This window comes from Anolis sagrei, chromosome 1 (assembly GCF_037176765.1).
Source record: "Anolis sagrei isolate rAnoSag1 chromosome 1, rAnoSag1.mat, whole genome shotgun sequence".
NCBI lineage: Eukaryota > Metazoa > Chordata > Lepidosauria > Squamata > Dactyloidae > Anolis > Anolis sagrei.
In genome coordinates this window covers 331,508,157-331,526,719 of record NC_090021.1, presented here as the reverse complement: position 1 = coordinate 331,526,719, position 18,563 = coordinate 331,508,157, and the positions used below count along the sequence as shown (strand labels likewise).

Genomic DNA, 18,563 nt, shown 5'->3' with positions numbered 1-18,563 from the left:
TGCCAGAGTGCAGTCTGTTCAGTGCCTTCCAAGTCATCCAGTGTGCCCAGGGGGAGTGTCTCATTTGGTATCAGCCATAAATTCTAGGTTTTAGTCTGCACTTTTGGAGTCTCACTTGCTGAGGTCTTCCTGTAGATCAGTGGTTCTCAACCTGTGGGTCCCCAGACGTTTTTTGCCTTCAACTCCCAGAAATCCTAACAGCTGGTAAACTGGCTGGGATTTCTGGGAGTTGTAGGCCAAAAACATCTGGGGACCCCAGGTTGAGAACCACTGCTGTAGATCTTAGAAACCTATTTCTTGATTTAAGGCATTGGCGTGCTGGCTGATATCCGAACAGAGGATGGGCTGGAGATGTCACTGCCTTAGTCCGTACACATGAGTATGTAAGGTATTTCCTTTCTGTACAAGGTTTGCATTTACAAAGAGGCATTTTTATAAGAAACACCATCTATTCCTCTTACTCCCTAGCTCCTTTTCATGGGAACTATGAAGACCTCCTTCTTTGACCTCAGCAATGGAAAGATCCCTTGATCACCTCCACAGCTATGGAATATAGATGGAATTTCACAATATCTGGGACAGGAGATGCATAATTTCCCAGAACTAATATACATTTTATACACTCTACATCTTCTAACACAAAGTATTTCAGGACTCTTTCCACTTTTGCATATATAGCACCCTAATCTCACATCAACCATTGCTAGATCCTTTTTCAGCTGTACATATCAAAGATCTAGACTTTCCACACGCAAATAATGTGATCTTCTCATTTTTATGACTCTGATGATGGAAAAGAAGGTACACTTACTAAGTTGACAAATGATACCAAATTAGTAGCATAGCTAATACTCCATACGACAAGAACATAATAAAAAAGAACTGGACTACAACTTGCAAAATGAATTCCAATAGGAATAAATGAACTAGAACTAGATCTAAGCAGACAAAATGTAGCACATAAAAATAGGATGGGTGTTAACACCTGGCTATAATGTTGAGCATTATAACCAGATGTTATAAAACCCCAAATCCTCCAAACCCTAAAATTGTGGATATGGGTGGCTGAGAAGGTGACACTTTTGCTTTCTGGTGGTTCAATGTTCATCAACGTTGACGCACAAAATATTGTGTATAAAATTGCATCCTGGCTATGTGTATAAGATCTATATAAAACTAAATGTTATGTTTACACTTGGATTCCACCTCCAAGTGATCTCATTTGGATATGTTTAGCTTCGGGACGACTGAGAGATGATGTGACAGCCAATGCTGCTTCTTAAACTGAAGTTCCTGATTACAAATGGGGTGCCCTTAGCTCAATGTTGGGATCAAAAAAATTGGCAATAGTAGAAGGTTTCTGAAAGTCATGCACTTACACAAATCTGTTAGCAACAATGTTCAGTGGACTCTGCAAACGATGCTTCAGCTGTACTTTATAAAAGGGAAAATCAGCCTGTTTAACAAGCATTGCAGATACTGATTAATTTTCAGTAAATGTTTGATTTTTGTACCTATTTTATATAGCTGTATATCTGGGGGCAAATAAACTTTCTTGGGTGGAAAAAGTTCATGACTGGAAAAAAAGTCTAAGAAGCCTGATGTAGAAGATGGAGCAAGCTTGCTTTCTGCCGCTCCAGAGACTTATAATAAAAACCAATGGATTCAAATCACAAGTAAAGAGATTCCACTTAAACACTGGCAAGAACTTTTAATGTAAGAGCTGTTTGGCAGTGGAATAGATTGTGTGGGAGGGTGATGGATTCTGCAACTTTAGACATCTTTAAGCAGAAGACGGATGGCTATTTTTCATGAGTTCTCTGGTTGTGTTGACAGAACATGGTTGGACTAGATGGCCCTTGTAACTCCATCCAACTCTAAGTTTCTACTATTCTGTTATTCTAATACTCAGCTCTATTTCAGATGATGTAGGAGATTTGGAGAGTTGCAAAAACTTTCCAAAGAACTTCAGAAAGTTACTTTTTGAAGTTCAGCCTCCCATACTTCTCCATAAAATCGACTGAATGGGTCCGGCAGCTGATTTGCCAAGTACTAAAGGAATTATTGAATTCTTTTTTGCAGGCATCAACAAAAGACATGGTAATTAATCTAACTTGTCTAGGATCATTTTCTTTCTTGCTTTTTAAAATTTTTAAACATTTGTCTGAGTAATGAGCATAAAATATTTTTCAAAACAAAAAAGAAAACCCACAAAGAGAAAATGTGCCGCAATCCCATTAACTATGAATGTCACAATCTTTTTTTGTGGCTTGTTGAACAAGCTGAGAGCCCCTGGTCAGCAAGCAGGGCTTAATTGCTCAATTAAGAAGTATGAGGTTAATAATGACTTCTAGAGAAAAGAAGGAACATTGAGTGAAACAATAACAATGTTCATCACTAAATAATATTACCCGCAACCATAACTATACATATCAGCATGGAATGAATGGACTGGATTTTTGAAAGCATCCTCATGTTCAACATGCACAAAAGCAGGAATATGACATATGCTGGCAGTCCAGAGATCAAGTTTGCAGACGACACCAAATTGGGAGGGATAGCCAATACTCCAGAGGACAGGAGCAGGATTCAAAACGACCTTGACAGATTAGAGATGGGCCAAAACTAACAAAATGAAGTTCAGAAGGGACAAATGCAAGATACTCCACTTTAGCAGGAAAAACGAAATTCAAAGATATAGAATGGGGGACAATGCCTGGCTCGAGAGCAGTACGTGTAAAAAAGGTCTTGGAGTCCTCGTGGACAACAAGTTAAACATGAGCCATCTAGGGAAGTATTGCTACCCCTCTATTCTGCTCTGGTTAGACCACACCTGGAATACTGTGTCCAATTCTGGGCACCACAATTCAAGAGAGATACTGACAAGCTGGAATGTGTCCAGAGGAGGGCGACTAAAATGATCAAGGGTCTGGAGAACAAGCCCTATGAGGAGCGGCTTAAGGAGCTGGGCATGTTTAGTCTGAAGAAGAGAAAGCTGAGAGGAGATATGATAGCCATGTATAAATATGTGAGAGGAAGCCACAGGGAGGAGGGAGCAAGCTTGTTTTCTGCTTCCCTGGAGACTAGGACGTGGAACAATGGCTTCAAACTACAAGAGAGGAGATTCCATCTGAACATGAGGAAGAACTTCCTGACTGTGAGAGCCGTTCAGCAGTGGAACTCTCTGCCCCAGAGTGTGGTGGAGGCTCCTTCTTTGGAAGCTTTTAAATAGGGGCTGGATGGCCATCTGTCAGGGGTGATTTAAATGCAATATTCCTGCTTCTTGGCAGGGGGTTGTATTGGATGGCTCATGAGGTCTCTTTCAACTCTTTGATTCTATGGTCTGCAATTCCCACCATCCCCCATCATGGGATGGGAGTTGTAGTCCAACAGCATCCTGATTGGCATATATTCTGCTTCACTGCTTTCAAAATGATCCTCTGGGGTTGGAGAGAAAGTTTCAAGTCATCTGGGGGGAAAGCATGAATACATGTTGCAATTTCAAAGGGGACCAGAATTCAAGGGCTTAAACTTGGTAATTCATTTTTATTGGTGAATTTTATATTTCCTGCCATGAGATATTTTCTGGCTGGGATATTATACAAGTTTCAAGCCCTGAGGTCTGGTTATTAATAGTAAAAAATAGGGGGAAAGCATGACAGTTAGAAGTAATTGTATACTGATTAATGGATGATGCCTGCATAGGTTTAAAAGAATGTTCTGTTTAGAAAGTCATTGTATACTATTGTTCTCTGGGCTCAACACCAAGCTAGCTATAAACAAGTCATAACAAAAGAAGGACAGAGCTGTATGGAAAAAGAAACAAACAAAGCAGGTATAATTTGTCATCCTAAGGCTGATAGATCATACTTGAGGGCAGAGATCCAAATAGGTAGCTGGTGGTCCTTAATTCAAAGTTTTCTTCAATTGAGTTGGTTGGGTAAGATTGGATTATAATAAAAGCCCACCAAATTTAATTGCTGATATAAAGTTAGTGGGGTATTTTTGACAGGGGAGACAGGAAGCAGAATCTGGGAACAACCCTCAATTTTCCACTCCTGCATATGTATTGTCAAAGGCTTTCATGGCCAGGATCACTGGTTTGTTGTGAGATTTCTGGGCTCTATGACCATGTTCCAGAAGCATTCTCTCCTACTGTTTCACCTGCATCTATGGCAAGCCATAGATGCTGGTGAAACATCAGGAGAGAATGCTTCTGGTACATGGTCATAGAGCCCAGAAAACTCACAACAAGCCACAACTCTAATATTTTGTTGTTGAGTGCCGTCAAGTCATTTCTGATGTCTGACAACTCTATCATGGGATTTTCTTTTTACAATTTGTTCAGATAAGGTTTTTTTCATTGCATTCCTATTAGGCTGAGCGAGAATTGTACTGAGAGAGAATTATGGGTTCTGGCTCAGCTTATCTATCCAAATGCATCTCCCTCTATGAACCCATCAGGGATTTGAGATCATCAGAGGAGGCCCTTCTCTTGATCCCACTTGATTCACAAGCTCGTCTGGTGGGGATGAGAGATAGGGCCTTCTCTGTGGTGACCCCTCAGCTATGGAACTCCCTACCTAGGGATATTAGATCGGCCCCCTAACTCCTGACTCCTGAAAACTTGGCTTTTCGAGCAAGCTTTTGGAATCTCAGTATAACTTAGACAAACTTGAATCAGAAAATGACCTAGGAATGGCTATGATGATGGAACGGATGAGGACTGAACACAAAGACATAGTTTAAAAACTTTTTATTGTTTGCTGTTTTTATGCTTTTAAATTTTTTGAGATTTTTTTACTTTTGTCGATGTATGTATTTTATATATGGCATCGAATTGTGCCTACTTGTTCGCCGCCCTGAGTCACCTTTGGGCTGATATGGGTGGGGTAGAAATAGCGTGGAGATATGGGAATTTGCATCTGGTCTCTTGGAGTTCAAGTCCAATAATCCAATAGTCCACACTAACTCTACTCCTGGCATTACTCCATCTTAAAAATGGAGTAATTCCATTTTATATAAATGACATCACTATACTATACCATTTTATATAGAAGGATTTGAGTACCCACAGATTTTGGTATCCATAGGGGGTCGAAATCCCAGCAGATACTGTATGCTGAGAGACATTGGTACAAATATGCATTGTTTAAAAATACAACGAAGATGTTGTTAACTGTGAAACGCCTGCAATAGGATAATGTGCTTAGACACTGCAAATCTCTATAAGAATCTGCCTAGACTGAGATGTCAATGCAGTATAATGATCCTCCCTAAGGGGAGTAGATAAATGTATAACTGATTTGTTTGATTAAACAAATAGCAAGCAAATTACAAAGCAGCCTAATTACTCCCATCATAAAATTTCCTGATCTACCAAAACACAAGAGAGTTTTAAGGGAAGTGTTTATGCCAAACTGCCCACCAGATAATGTTACTCTCCACAAACTTGGAGGCTCTGATGTCTATAACCATAAACAAGAAGGACCTCCATCTAGATACAGATTAGGAAACAAATGGCAAAGAGTCTTCCATCTCTAAAAGATGGGATAGGGCAGTGGTTACCAAGTTCTGATGTTTTGGATATCAGATTCCAAAAGCCCCAGCCAGGTTTGCCAAGGAGTTTGGGGAGATGAAGGTAATAAAACTTTCTTTGTATCCTGCCCCATCTTCCCGAGGAGACTTGGAATGGCTTAAGTTCAAAAGGCCAAGAGGACAAAAGTTTGAATTACTGGAGTAGGGGAACTGTACCTGTTCCAGTCTATAAGAATCAGGATTCTTTCCCTGAGAACTTGGAGAACCATGTGTTGTTTATTCATTCAATCACTCCTGACTTTTCATGACCTCATGGGGCAGCCCACACCAGAGCTCCCTATTGACCGTGGCCACTCCCAGCTCCTTCAAGGTCAAGCCAGTCACTTCAAGGATACCATCCATCCATCTTGCCCTTGGTCGGCCCCTCTTCCTTTTTCCTTCCATTTTCCCCAGCATCATTATCTTCTCCAAGATATCCCTTCTTCACATTATGTGGCCAAAGTACTTCATCTATGCCTTTAATATCCTTCCCTCCAGTGAGCAGTCAGGCTTTATTTCCTGGAGTATGGACTGGTTTCATCTTCTCATGGTCCGGGGTATTCTCAGAATTTTGGAAAATTATATTTACTCCATAATTTTTCTTTTTTGTCTTCTGGACAGAAGCACTATCTATACTAAAAAAAAAAAAAGATCATTTGTCTCTGTGTATGTTTCTGTAGTCAGAAAGATTAGGAGCCATTCATACATAGACCCTACTCTCTCTTCCTTGCTGGTGAGGCTGTAGAAGCAAAGGTCCTATGAACATTTATAGTGGTCCCTAAGTCTCAAAATTCCCAGATTCAGTCTGTTCTGAAATAGACTAATAATAATAATAATAATAATAATAATAATAATAATATACTTTATTTATACCCCCCTACCATCACCCCAAGGGTCTTGGTTCAGCTTACATGAGGCTGAGCCCATAGAACAACAATAATAAAAGCAATAACAAAATATCAATACAAAACAATCAAAATCAATCTCATAAACAAAAAATAAACAATAAACAGTAACAGTAACAACAAGCATTTAAAAACCTATGGCTGGGCCAAATGTGATAATTCAAAATAAATATAATGCTGGGCATGAACAAGGTAATATACTGGGACAGAATTTGCGGTGAGAGATGGAGCGAGCAAACAATCCTAAATCAATGATAAAGTGCATTTGGAGGACCTATTGCTAAGAGTATTTCCTTATTCTGGGAAGGCACACTGGAACAACCACATTTTTAGGCTCCTCCTAAAGACTGCCAAAGTTGGGGCATGTCTGATGTCCTTGGGCAGTGAGCTCCAGAGTCGAGGGGCCACTACCGAGAAGGCCCCTCTTTGCATGATTGTATCAATCATGCAAAGACTCTAGAAGTAGATTGAAGAAAAAAGTCAAAAGACAAAGAAAACAATCTGGATGTGGGCCAGAAGGAAAGAAAGAATGGAAAGAAAGAATACACTATGACCATCGCATTGGGAAGGAACACATTTCACAACTTACCATGCAAGCAAGGGACTGTAAGTAATAGTGAACTCTACTAAAATGAATGATTTCTGCCAGAAGTTACTGTAATATTTCCCCAAGGACCTAGAAATTTTCTAGTAAAATATCCTTTCTAGAAATTTTCTACATCCTCTAATGTGGGTTTATGGTAACTTCTAGAGAATGTCTACCTTAGAATTGTTTGGAGGACATAGACAATTCCTAGGGAGGAAATATTTTGGATTGTTGTAGGTTTTTTCGGGCCATATGACCATGTTCTAGAGGCATTCTCTCCTAACGTTTCGCCTGCATCTATGGCAAGCATCTTCATAGGTTGTGAGGTCTGTTGGAAATAGGAAAATTGGGTTTATATATCTGTGGAATGACCAGGGTGGGACAAAGAACTCTTGTCTGTTGGAGCTAGGTGTGAATGTTTCAACTGACCACCTTGATTTGAATGCAATATTCCTGCTTCTTGGCAGAGGGTTGGACTGGATGGCCCATGAGGTCTCTTCCAACTTGTTGATTCTATGATTCTATGATTAGCATTTGACAACCTGCAGTTTTTTGGTGTGGCTTGTTAGTGCCTGAGGGAATCTTTTGTTGAGAGGTGATTGGTTGTCCCTGATTGTTTCCTCTCTGTTGTTTTGCTGTTGTAATTTTAGAGTTTTTTAGGAACTATTTTATCACATGCAGGGAACTGAAAATGTGAGTACCTCTCCCACAGGTATGAGAATAATACTTTAAGAGCATCAGAGTTGGGATGAGGGACTTAAAGGGTTTTTAAGCCACAAACATTTGTCATTTCTGCTAATGTTAAATATGGCTATTTTTCATGTAATGCTTCCATTTCTCCTGCAAGGCAAAATAAATGAGCTCAGCTAAACCACTCAGCACTGTGTTTTCCCTGTGGCTCTATAAAACCTAGCATCGCTGTAGTCCAGGAATAATCAAGAAGTCAAAGGAAGAAAAGATGCAGTGGAGCTTTTTGTCACTAGCAGAGTGCTACCTTAATTGAAATGAAGCAAACAATATTTGCCATTCACTGCGTAATGACCTATTTTTTTTCACAGCAAGAGAAGCAACCTATTAATTTTTCACCGACTGTCAAATGCGTTTCAATTAAAACTGAGCTGTTCGCTTCCAAGATGAGTGCTTTAACTGTACCCAAGAACTGCTGTAAATATTATCTTGACCGCTTGAGAGACCTTATTTGAAGAGTGCTCTCCTGGCATTTGACTCCTTTTCTGGGAGCCACAGACATTCTGTTTCCAAGATGTGTTAACTGCACACTTTAATTAATTAATTTTTGTTACAAAATAATTATATGTCTTAGCATTTATACTTCTTGAGGAAACTGAATTAGCAAAGGCTTCCTGTTGAATACAGTGAAGCTTTGGATCCGCAATTTCCAACAACTGCAGATTGTTATGTCTCATATATGTAAATGGCATCAATAGAAATGTAAACATTCCAAAGCATGCATGTTCAGGTCACTGCCATGTAATAATATGGGGGCATGATCACAAATTTCATATCTCCAGCAGGTCCCAGAAGCAAATTCCCCATGGAAACAATGGGCCCACTTTACATATAAATAAGAAACTCTGGGTTGTTGTTGTTGTTGTTGTTGTTGTCTTCAAGTCATTTTTGATTAAACAGTAACTCTAAGGAGAACCTATCATGGTTTCTTCTTGGCAAGATATGTTCAGAACAGGTTTGCCATGGCCTTCTGCTGAAGTTTGGAGATGAAGAAGGCATGATCATCAAGTTTGGAGATGATGAAGGCATGATCATCAAGTTTGCAGACGACACCAAATTGGGAGGGATAGCCAATTCTCCAGAAGACAGGAGCAGAATTCAAAATGATCTTAACAGATTCGAGAGATGGGCCAGAACTAACAAAATGAAGTTCAACAGTGACAAATGCAAGATACTCCACTTTGGCAGGAAAAATGAAATGCAAAGATACAGAATGGGGACGTATGCCTCGAGAGCAGTACATGTGAAAAAAATCTTGGAGTCCTTGTGGACAGGAAGGTGAACATGAGCCAACAATGTCATGCGGTGGCAAAAAAGACCAATGGGATTCTGGCCTGCATAAAGAAGTCATGCTACCCCTCTATTCTGCCCTGGTTAGACCACAATTGGAATACTGTGTCCAATTCTGGACACCACAATTAAAGAGAGATGTTGACTCTAAGCTGGAATGTGTCCAGAGGAGGGCGACTAAAATGATCAAGGGTCTAGAAAACAAGCCCTATGAGGAGTGGCTTAAAGAGCTGGGCATGTTTAGCCTGAAGAAGAGAAGGCTGAGAGGAGACATGATAGCCATGTATAAATGCATGAGAGGAAGTCATAGGGAGGAGGGAGCAAGCTTGTTTTCTGTTGCCCTGGAGATTAGGACATGGAACAATGGCTTCAAACTACAGGAAAGGAGATTCCACCTGAACATGAGGAAGAACTTCCTGACTGTGAGAGCTGTTCAGACTAAACTCTTGCTTTTTATCACTCTATTCAAAGAAAGGGATAGCTTCTAACTTAGAGCTGCTAGATGGCCATCTGTCAGGGGTGCTTTGAATGCGATTTTCCTGCTTCTTGGTAGGGGGTTGGACTGGATTGCCCACGAGGTCTCTTCCAACTCTATGATTCTATGATTCTATCTGTCATTCATATGGTTTCTGTTAGTCAAAGTGGACTTGATGGCAATTAAGAGGAATAAGCCCAGAGGCTCATGGTCTTCTTCTTCAAACCAGAGCATGGCTTCCTACACAAACTTGTGGACACATGGACACAAACTATTTTAAGATGACACACTTCTGTCATGACATATTGGCTAGCTGTTATTTTTATATCCTCACATTCCTCCTGTACAGTTATCGCATTCTGTCGCCATAGGAACTCTGCTACAGAGGTTTAAATATAGAATTTTTCTTTCTTTCTTTCTCTCTCCTTGCAGGCATATGAGATTCCTCTCAGTTCCTTTTATTGTTTAGATTGCAAAGAAGGGAATTATACTTCTCATAATAGAACACTTTGCTGCCTGAAATATACTATATGAGACTGGGGTGAATAGCACCGCGGCGTAATAAATCCTCTTGCAAAGAATCTTGTGAGCTTTTTCTTCTTTTTGAAACAACAATTGCCTGCAACAGAGCAATGTCTGCATTCTCAAAACTCAAAGAAGCAAAATCCTGCTAAATACTACAGTTGTGATGATCTCATTCTTTCTTACTGTTTAGAAAGAATAAACCAGCTGCAGGTGTAGCATCCTTTATCTGGCATTCCAAAATCCAAAATAGAGAAAAGGGCGATTGGCGCTTCCATTAGGTTCTCTCCAACAAGACTAAATTCTTGCTTTATATCACTCAACTCAGAGAAGGGGATCGTTCCTAATTTAGAGCTGGATGGCCATCTGTCAGGGGTGCTTTCAATGCGATTTTCCTGCTTCTTGGACTGGATGGCCCATGAGGTCTTTTCAAACGCTATGATTCTATGATTCTGCTGAGTATATGCAGTAAGTTGCCATTGTGAATATGGAACAGTTTATCTAGATTTCCTTGTCCACAGCTGCTTCACATTCACAATTCCTTCCCCTGTCAATGAGTTCTAGAGTCAAGGGGCAGCCACTGGGAAGGCGCTCTCTCAGGGCCATATAGTTCTTTAAAGATCCAGGCTAGCACAGCAGGTAAACCACCAGCTATAGAAGATGTTGTCAATTAGAAGGTTGGTAGTTCAAGCCTGGGTCGGGGTGAGCTCCCATTGTGAGCCCAGCTTCTGCTCATCTAGCAGTTCAAAAACAACAATGTAAGTAGATAAATAGGTACCACTTTGGCGGGTACTCCCAATGGCACAGTGGGTTAAACCCCTGTGTGGCAGGACTGAAGACCAACAGGTCTCAGGTTTGAATCTGGGGAGAGCGCAGATGAGCTCCCTTTATCAGCTCTAGCTCCTCATGCGGGGACATGAGTGAAGCCTCCCACAAGGATGGTAAAAACATCAAAACATATGGGCGTCCCCTGGGCAATGTCCTTGCAGACGGGCAATTCTCTCACATCAGAAGTGACTTGCAGTTTCTCAAGTCGCTCCTGAGATGACAAAAAAAATTGTCGGGAAGGTTAAAGGCACCCTGAAAAACATGCCAGCAAGAACCAGGAAAAGGGTCCATGGACAGCAGACTCCTTGGCGTGGAAAATGAAACACCAGCACCTCTCCATTGTCGCGATGAAGATTAATGTAGACACTTACAAATGCGGAACCCTTTTACCTTTGACTAAGGAACAAACGCAGTCATTGTCTTTTGCAGAGTTTATAAAATAACACATATACATACAGAGTCCAAATGTTCTCTTTGAGACACAAGCCTTGTAGAACTCCAAACTCCTTCCAGCCAACTCCTCCAAACACACCTCTCCAACAATCCAGCTCCAGCAACCACCTCCTCCAATGATCCACCTCCAACAACCCACAACAAGAAGTAGTACTTTGGTTCCTTTATTCCCCCTCCCAGCTGCCCCACCCTGGCTGTAAGTACACAATGTTAGCCAGGTGGTTTGGCTCACTTCCTGCTGCCTTGATCCTTGCAGCACTTACTGCTTGCTACTTAAGAAATGAACTCTAATATCCATGGCAAAGTTGAGCATAGTCTGATGTCAAAGATTAAATGAGGGAAGTCTTGCTCCTGTTTATGTAGGGTCCGTATTTGCCAATTGTATAATGACATTGAATGTTTGCCATATATGTTCCTGTAATCCACTCTGAGTCCTCTCGGGGAGATAAAACAGAATATAAATAAAGTATATTATATGTGGTGGAGGCTCTTTCTTTGGAGGCTTTTAAGCAGAGGCTGGATGTCCATCGGTTTGGGATGCTTTGAATGTGATTTTCCTGCTTCTTGATAGGGGGTTGGACTGGATGGCCCACGAGGTCTCTTTCGGCTCAATGAGTCTATGATTCTAACAGCCCTATGAAATGTGCCCAGAAACACAATGGCAGCCAGTGGAGCTCTTGCAACAGGTATACTCCCTGTAGCTAGCCACAGCTCCAGTTAGCAATTTTGCCACAGCCCTTTGGAACAGCCAAAGTTTCTGAACACTTTTCAAAGGTAGTCACTCATTATTTATTTAGGAACCTTTTTCTACTACTTTACATTTTTACAGCATGTAACATTCATCCAAATGCTAAAGCCTTTCTAGTCTACTCAAGTTCCACTCAATATTTATTTAGAAATCCTTTTTTTTTACTACTTTACATTTTCTTTAAAACATCTGAAAACTATTTCCAGTTCTAAAAACCCAATAGTTAAAATAATGAAGTGACAAAAAAGAAAAATTCATGAAATGCAATTCACTGAAAAACTAGAAAACTGGAAGCTCATCTAATCTGAGTGAGAGGATTAGTCTGTCACAACAGAGAAGCTTCTGACTGCATGAGCAGAGTTGACCAATGGAGGAGCAAAGGAACTGCACTGAATTTATTTATTTACTATATTTATACCTTGCCCTCTCTCACCCCAAAGAGGACTCAGAGCGGCTTATAAGGAGGCAACAATTCAATGCTGCATAAACAGACATAAAATAAAATAAACATATACATTCAAAACCAAAAGGTTAAAAACATCTAAGCATTAAAACCAATTGTTAAAAACCACACAATCCGAAATCATAGTCCAAGAGCCATTCCAGTCGTATTTGTAGTTATTCCATATCCACTTATTGCACTGAATTTACTGTTCAAATGCTTGGTCCCACAGCCACGTTTTTAATTTCTTTCTAAAGGTGAGGAGGGAGGGAGCTGATCTGATTTCACTGGGGAGGGAGTGCCATAACCAAGGGGCCACCACTTAGAAGGCCCTGTCTCTCATACCTGCGAAGAAGGTGGGACCGAAAGCAAGGCCTCCCCAGAAGAGCTTAACCTCCAAGGTGGTTCATAAAGGGAGATACATTCAATTTATTTTGACCAATATAGTCACCATATGTCAGAAATGATTTGAAGTCCAACAACACCACTAATGGATCTGAAGATTCTTGTGTCAAGGAAGGAAGGAAGGAAGGAAGGAAGGAAGGAAGGAGAATTCAAAACGATCTTGACAAATTAGAGAGATGGGCCAAACCTAACAAAATGAAGTTCAACAGTGACAAATGCAAGATATTCCACTTAGGCAGAAAAAACAAAATGCAAAGATACAGAATGGGGGATGCGTGGCTTGAGAGCAGTACGTGTGAAAAAGATCTTGGAGTCCTCGTGGACAACAAGTTAAACATGAGCCAACAATGTGATGTGGCGGCAAAAAAAGCCAATGGGATTTTGGCCTGCATCAATAGGAGCATAGTGTCTAGGTCCAGGGAAGTAATGCTACACCTCTATTCTGCTTTGGTTAGACCACACCTGGAATATTGTGTCCAATTCTGGGCACCACAATTCAAGAGAGATATTGACAAGCTAGAATGTGTCCAGAGGAGGGCGACTAAAATGATCAAGGGTCTGGAGAACAAGCCCTATGAGGAGCGGCTTAAGGAGCTGGGCATGTTTAGCCTGAAGAAGAGAAGGCTGAGAGGAGATATGATAGCCATGTATAAATATGTGAGAGGAAGCCACAGGGAGGAGGGAGCAAGCTTGTTTTCTGCTTCCCTGGAGACTAGGACGCGGAACAATGGCTTCAAACTACAAGAAAGGAGATTCCATCTGAACATGAGGAAGAACTTTCTGACTGTGAGAGCCGTTCAGCAGTGGAACTCTCTGCCCTGGAGTGTGATGGAGGCTCCTTCCTTGGAAGCTTTTAAACAGAGGCTGGATGGCCATCTGTCAGGGGTGATTTGAATGCAATATTCCTGCTTCTTGGCAGGGGGTTGGACTGGATGGCCCACGAGATCTCTTCCAACTCTTTGATTCTATGATTCTATGATTCTACGATTCTATGATTCTATGATTGGAAGGAAGGAAGGAAGGAAGGAAGGAAGAGGGAAAGAGATATCCATCTAGTTAGCTCAGCTGTTTAGTTCTGTTCTCAACAGAAATCTCAGGAATCATAAAGTGCAGAACACAGGGTCTTGAACCCATTCCGATCTCTTTTTGTTGTTTCTTATCCCTCATAATTTCTCAGAAATAATAAGTACACATAAAATACTACACAGTAACATTACTTCATCCCTTGCTTACTTTGTTGAGAAATGTTGCCCTTTGGGTTAAAATGATCAACAGCCAGTGTTTCACAGATACAAACACAGTCATACCTTCTCTGTATCGATCCCTTTGGACATGGACCACGTGGAGACAATATAATCCATGACTCGTTCACTAAGGCCTTTGGGGACTTGATACAACTTCAAGAAATCTCTCACGTTATTGAGCATCTCGTGGTAGCGGTTGGTGTTGGCATACATTTGTTGGAAAATGGTGGTGACGTTTCCGAAAATGGTTGCATAAAGAAGAGCTGGAAGAGAACAAGAAAAGAGTAATGAGAGATAAAGAAGCAGAACTAATTAGCATGGATACTATGATGCTCTCAATTCTTTGGACATCTTGGTGTAACTGTCTAGTGCTGCATTGCTTTTGTGATTATCAGAGTCTGGCAAAGTTACTTTTGAAGACAACAGTTTAGCAAATATGGTTGCCAGAGTGAAAACTGGAGATGGATCCTGAAACTTTAATAGTCATGCAAAAGGAGGAAGGCTTATAGATATTGCTTCTTACCAGATATGTCAACACCTGATGAACTTGCCTCTTCTATGGAACCATTGAAGGTTGTTTATGAGATCTCTCTCATTTTCAGTCTGGCAACCCTATCCCCAAGCCATGGCGAATGAAAGCTCAGGGATTGTGGGAAAAGTAGGCCCAGAAAGTACATTTTCAAAGCTCTGGTTCTGCTGAAATGAACACAAAGGACCAGCAAGACCCATATAATGTAGTTTAATGCAGTTTAAATTGCATTGTGTGGCAGTGTAGATCCAGCCTGAGAAGGAACAAAGAGACTGGAAAAGTAGATATCCCATAAAGTCATTGGAAATGGAAGGTCACTGAATGCCATACTGAGGGTGGTTCCAGGGCTGTAGCCAGAAAAAAATTTCGGGGAGGGTTGACAATTTCGGTGGGGGGGGGGGGGTTGAAAATTTCAAGGGGGGTTGAGAATTTTGGAGAGGGTTGAAAATTTCGGGGGGGGGGGGGTTGAAATCTGCCTCCTAGCTCACGCTGAAGCAAAGAGCACAACAGGCGGCAGAGCAACCTTCAATAGCCTGCAGCTCCACCCCTGTCAACCACCTCCACCAAGTCTGGCCTCCTTAATGAGAGCATTCAACACACACACACCCAACTTGGTTGCTTCACTACATCGGGTATTGCTGCAAGTAATAACAGTCTGAATAAATTGTCAATATTTGCTTGAGATAGTGCTTGCAGTTCTGGAGGGACTCTTAATTTTTTGCATCTCATAGACTTAGCATGGAGATTTGGTTAACCAGTTAAAATTCATGAGTAAACCAGGTTTTTTTAAAAAAAATCTGAAACATTTGGGGGGGGGTTGAACCCCCTACAACCACCCCCTCGCTACAGGCCTGGGTGGTTCCAGACAGGCAGTTATCCCAGGACTATTCACGTTTTAAAAACGTGGATGCTCCTGGAGGCCTGTCCACACCCACCCTAGAAAAAGCATGCTTTCTGTGGTGGGTGCCTAGATGCTATCACGGGACTGGCCCGCGAGAACATCTGGAAGCCCTACCCCCTCCCCCAAAGCCCCCAAACCTTCCCCCATTCTCCTGGTGCATCATTTCTATGTGCTGGGAGAGCTGCTGCAAGAGTGTACTGGAGGTCAGGTAAGTTTTCTTTACTTTACAAAGGGATTTGGGGGCTTTGGGCAAAGGGGTGGGTATTCCTATAGTTTTCTCAACACAACAGAAATAGTGGGTTTATCCTGAGACTTCCACTATCTAATTCATTTGCTAAAAACCAGCGTTTTCTTGGTTTGTAGCAAATTAATTTGGGATTTTCCAGGATGTCATCTGGACAGCAACTTTTTTATTGTGGGAGTGACCGCAATAAAGGGGCTGTCTGGATGCACCCTATGAAGATTATTACCTCCACTTTATGTCCTCACCCACCCAAGGGATGAGGCTCTATATCTAATAGGAACTGAACTATTAGCTTATTTTAGAAAGCCATGTTTCCTAGCTTTGACTTAATGTTATTCTGTAAAAGAGGAGGAAAGGACACCATGTAGACTAAAGTCTGTGCCATTTTACACGTAGCTTGGCATGGAAGTGGGCACGATACTGGAACATGCTGCTGCTGTGTGAAATTCTGTTTATTAACAAGCTGCCTACCTGTTATAAAAGCTGCCCTATTTCTCCATCTCGTTGTGTACAGCAGATTTTCTGCCAACTCAAATGTGAGGTATTTTAAAACTGACAGTCGTAAATATGTTTCCCTATTACGGGCATGGCCTTAATAAAATAGAAATCCCATGTAAATGAATGCAACTCTCTTCCAAGTAAACTATTTGATACATAAAGCCTGAACCTTTTCCTTTCTACATGGTTGTTAAGTTGTACTGTGTCCAAAGTTCATTTATTTAAATGCAATTAGTGGCCCTAAGTAAACCCCTTAAATCAACGGGATTTTTTTAAGCCAACACTTCCACTGATTTACTGTGCCTACTTTAGTTAAGTGGTTTTGAGTGTTGAGAAACTTCAGTGAGAAGAATCTTGGACTGACAATAATTTCCATACTTCAGGGTTTACTCTGAGTACAATTTGCAGATGATTGTTTTACATAGAAAACCATGTTTTCTGCATAAAAAAGAAAAGCTATGCAGGTACGACTGCAGCAGGAGCTCCAATTTTGTTTGCTTTGCATTTAATGTTTGTTATAGTCCTAAGTTTCAGGGACTTTGCAGATAGGTGGCTTCTTTTGGCTGCAATCATAGGGCAAGCCACCTGTCAATTATAGTTAGGTTCCCTGGTCCCGCCCCCTTTTTGAGTTTTTGGAGGGAATAGGAGCCTTTTTGGGTTCAGTCCACACAGAGAAGCTTTCCATGCAGGGCATAATACCAAGAGCTCCTGTAGAAAGCTTCGTCTTCTACGGCTTGGCCGGGGAGATATACAGCCCACAACTTGGCCGGGGTTATACAGCCCTACAGCTTCTTTGCTGAGGACTTCAGCCAGCCATCACCGAAACTTGAACTCCTTTTTCCCTGGAAGTCTACAAAGCTCTGCTTAGTAAGGGTCTCTCGCAGAAGCCAGAAGCAGTTGGTACCGGGTGCAGGGGCTCCACGCCAACAGAGGCAAAGACAGACTGCCCAGATTAGAGGTTAAGGATTTCCCCATTAGTTAAAATACCAGTCATGAAGATAGTGCCTGTTCCCTGTGGAGAAGATTGAAAGAGCCAATAGACTGTTAAGAAAGCCTTAAAGTACCTGTTTGTTTTCATTAATAAAGAAAATTGTTGAACCTTTAAGCAATCTAAAGACTCTGTTTTAAGGAAATCCAAAGGCCTTTGATCTGAGGCAGCCCCGGCATCCCGTTGGGCACACAGAATTTATGTCCTGTCTACAGTCTTATGCACAGGCCCAGCGTGCGACAGCACAAAGACTGTGTTTTTTATGCAAAATGATCGCATGCAAATCGTACTCAGAATTATTCAGAATAGGCTTCCAACATTTTTCTTGCAGCAAGAAGAAAATTGCTAAAATTACTTATTGATGGATTACATCCCTGGTTGGGTCATACTCCCATTGGCAGTATTGAAACAAAAATCAGTGGTTGAAAGGGTTAATTTTACACATGGAATATGGGACGATGCCATCTTCTTTGCTGCCTAGCTCCTTTAGAAATCAGATCTATATGTCAAAATACATCCACCCTCCAAAAGACATTGAAGCTACTCAATAATATTGCTGATTAAAGAAACACCTAAAAGAGGCCACAGCATCCCGACTTTTTCTTTAAAATAGAAATAACTCCCCTGCAGTTACAGCACGTCTCCGCAATTCTAAATTGATCCTTCAATATTTTAAGTGAAGATTCCAAAGAGAGGTATGAACTGGCACACTTTCATAATTTCCTCCTTTCCCTTCCTTAACTTTATTTATATCCCATTTCTCCCAAATTGGGATTCAAGATTAATTACATTTTTGTAAAAGTGCAATACAGCAAAAATTGAGACATAGCCATATAAAATTTGAATTAATCTAATCACAATATTAAAAGTTTAATACACAGAGACAATAGTTTCTTAGAACATTTCATAAATTCATAAAGTGGTTTTCTCTAGATAAAAACTGTCTTTCTCTTAGAAAAATCACATATCAATTTTTGCATAGAATATATCCTTCAAAGATTATTGTGAGTAAAAGATTTTATTCATTAGGATTTCCTGGCACTTAAGGAACATGCTTTTGGACTATTTTTGGAATATTTTGAGGAAGTTTTTGAATGGCTCTCAAAGGCTGAAACAGGTACAAATCATATAAAAACTGATATGGTGCACAAAAGTACCTTCTAGCTATGTGTGTAAAGCAT

At 40.9% G+C, this 18,563-nt stretch overlaps 1 protein-coding gene across 1 annotated transcript in view; it reads right to left on the bottom strand.

Moving 5' to 3' along the window:
* KCNH5 (potassium voltage-gated channel subfamily H member 5) overlaps positions 1-18,563 on the bottom strand; it is a 289,582-nt gene that overhangs the window by 100,330 nt on the left and 170,689 nt on the right. Inside the window, exon 8 of the mRNA XM_060754182.2 lies at positions 14,286-14,485. Within this exon, the coding sequence (XP_060610165.2) occupies positions 14,286-14,485 (200 nt within the window). The remainder of the gene's footprint in view (positions 1-14,285; positions 14,486-18,563) is intronic.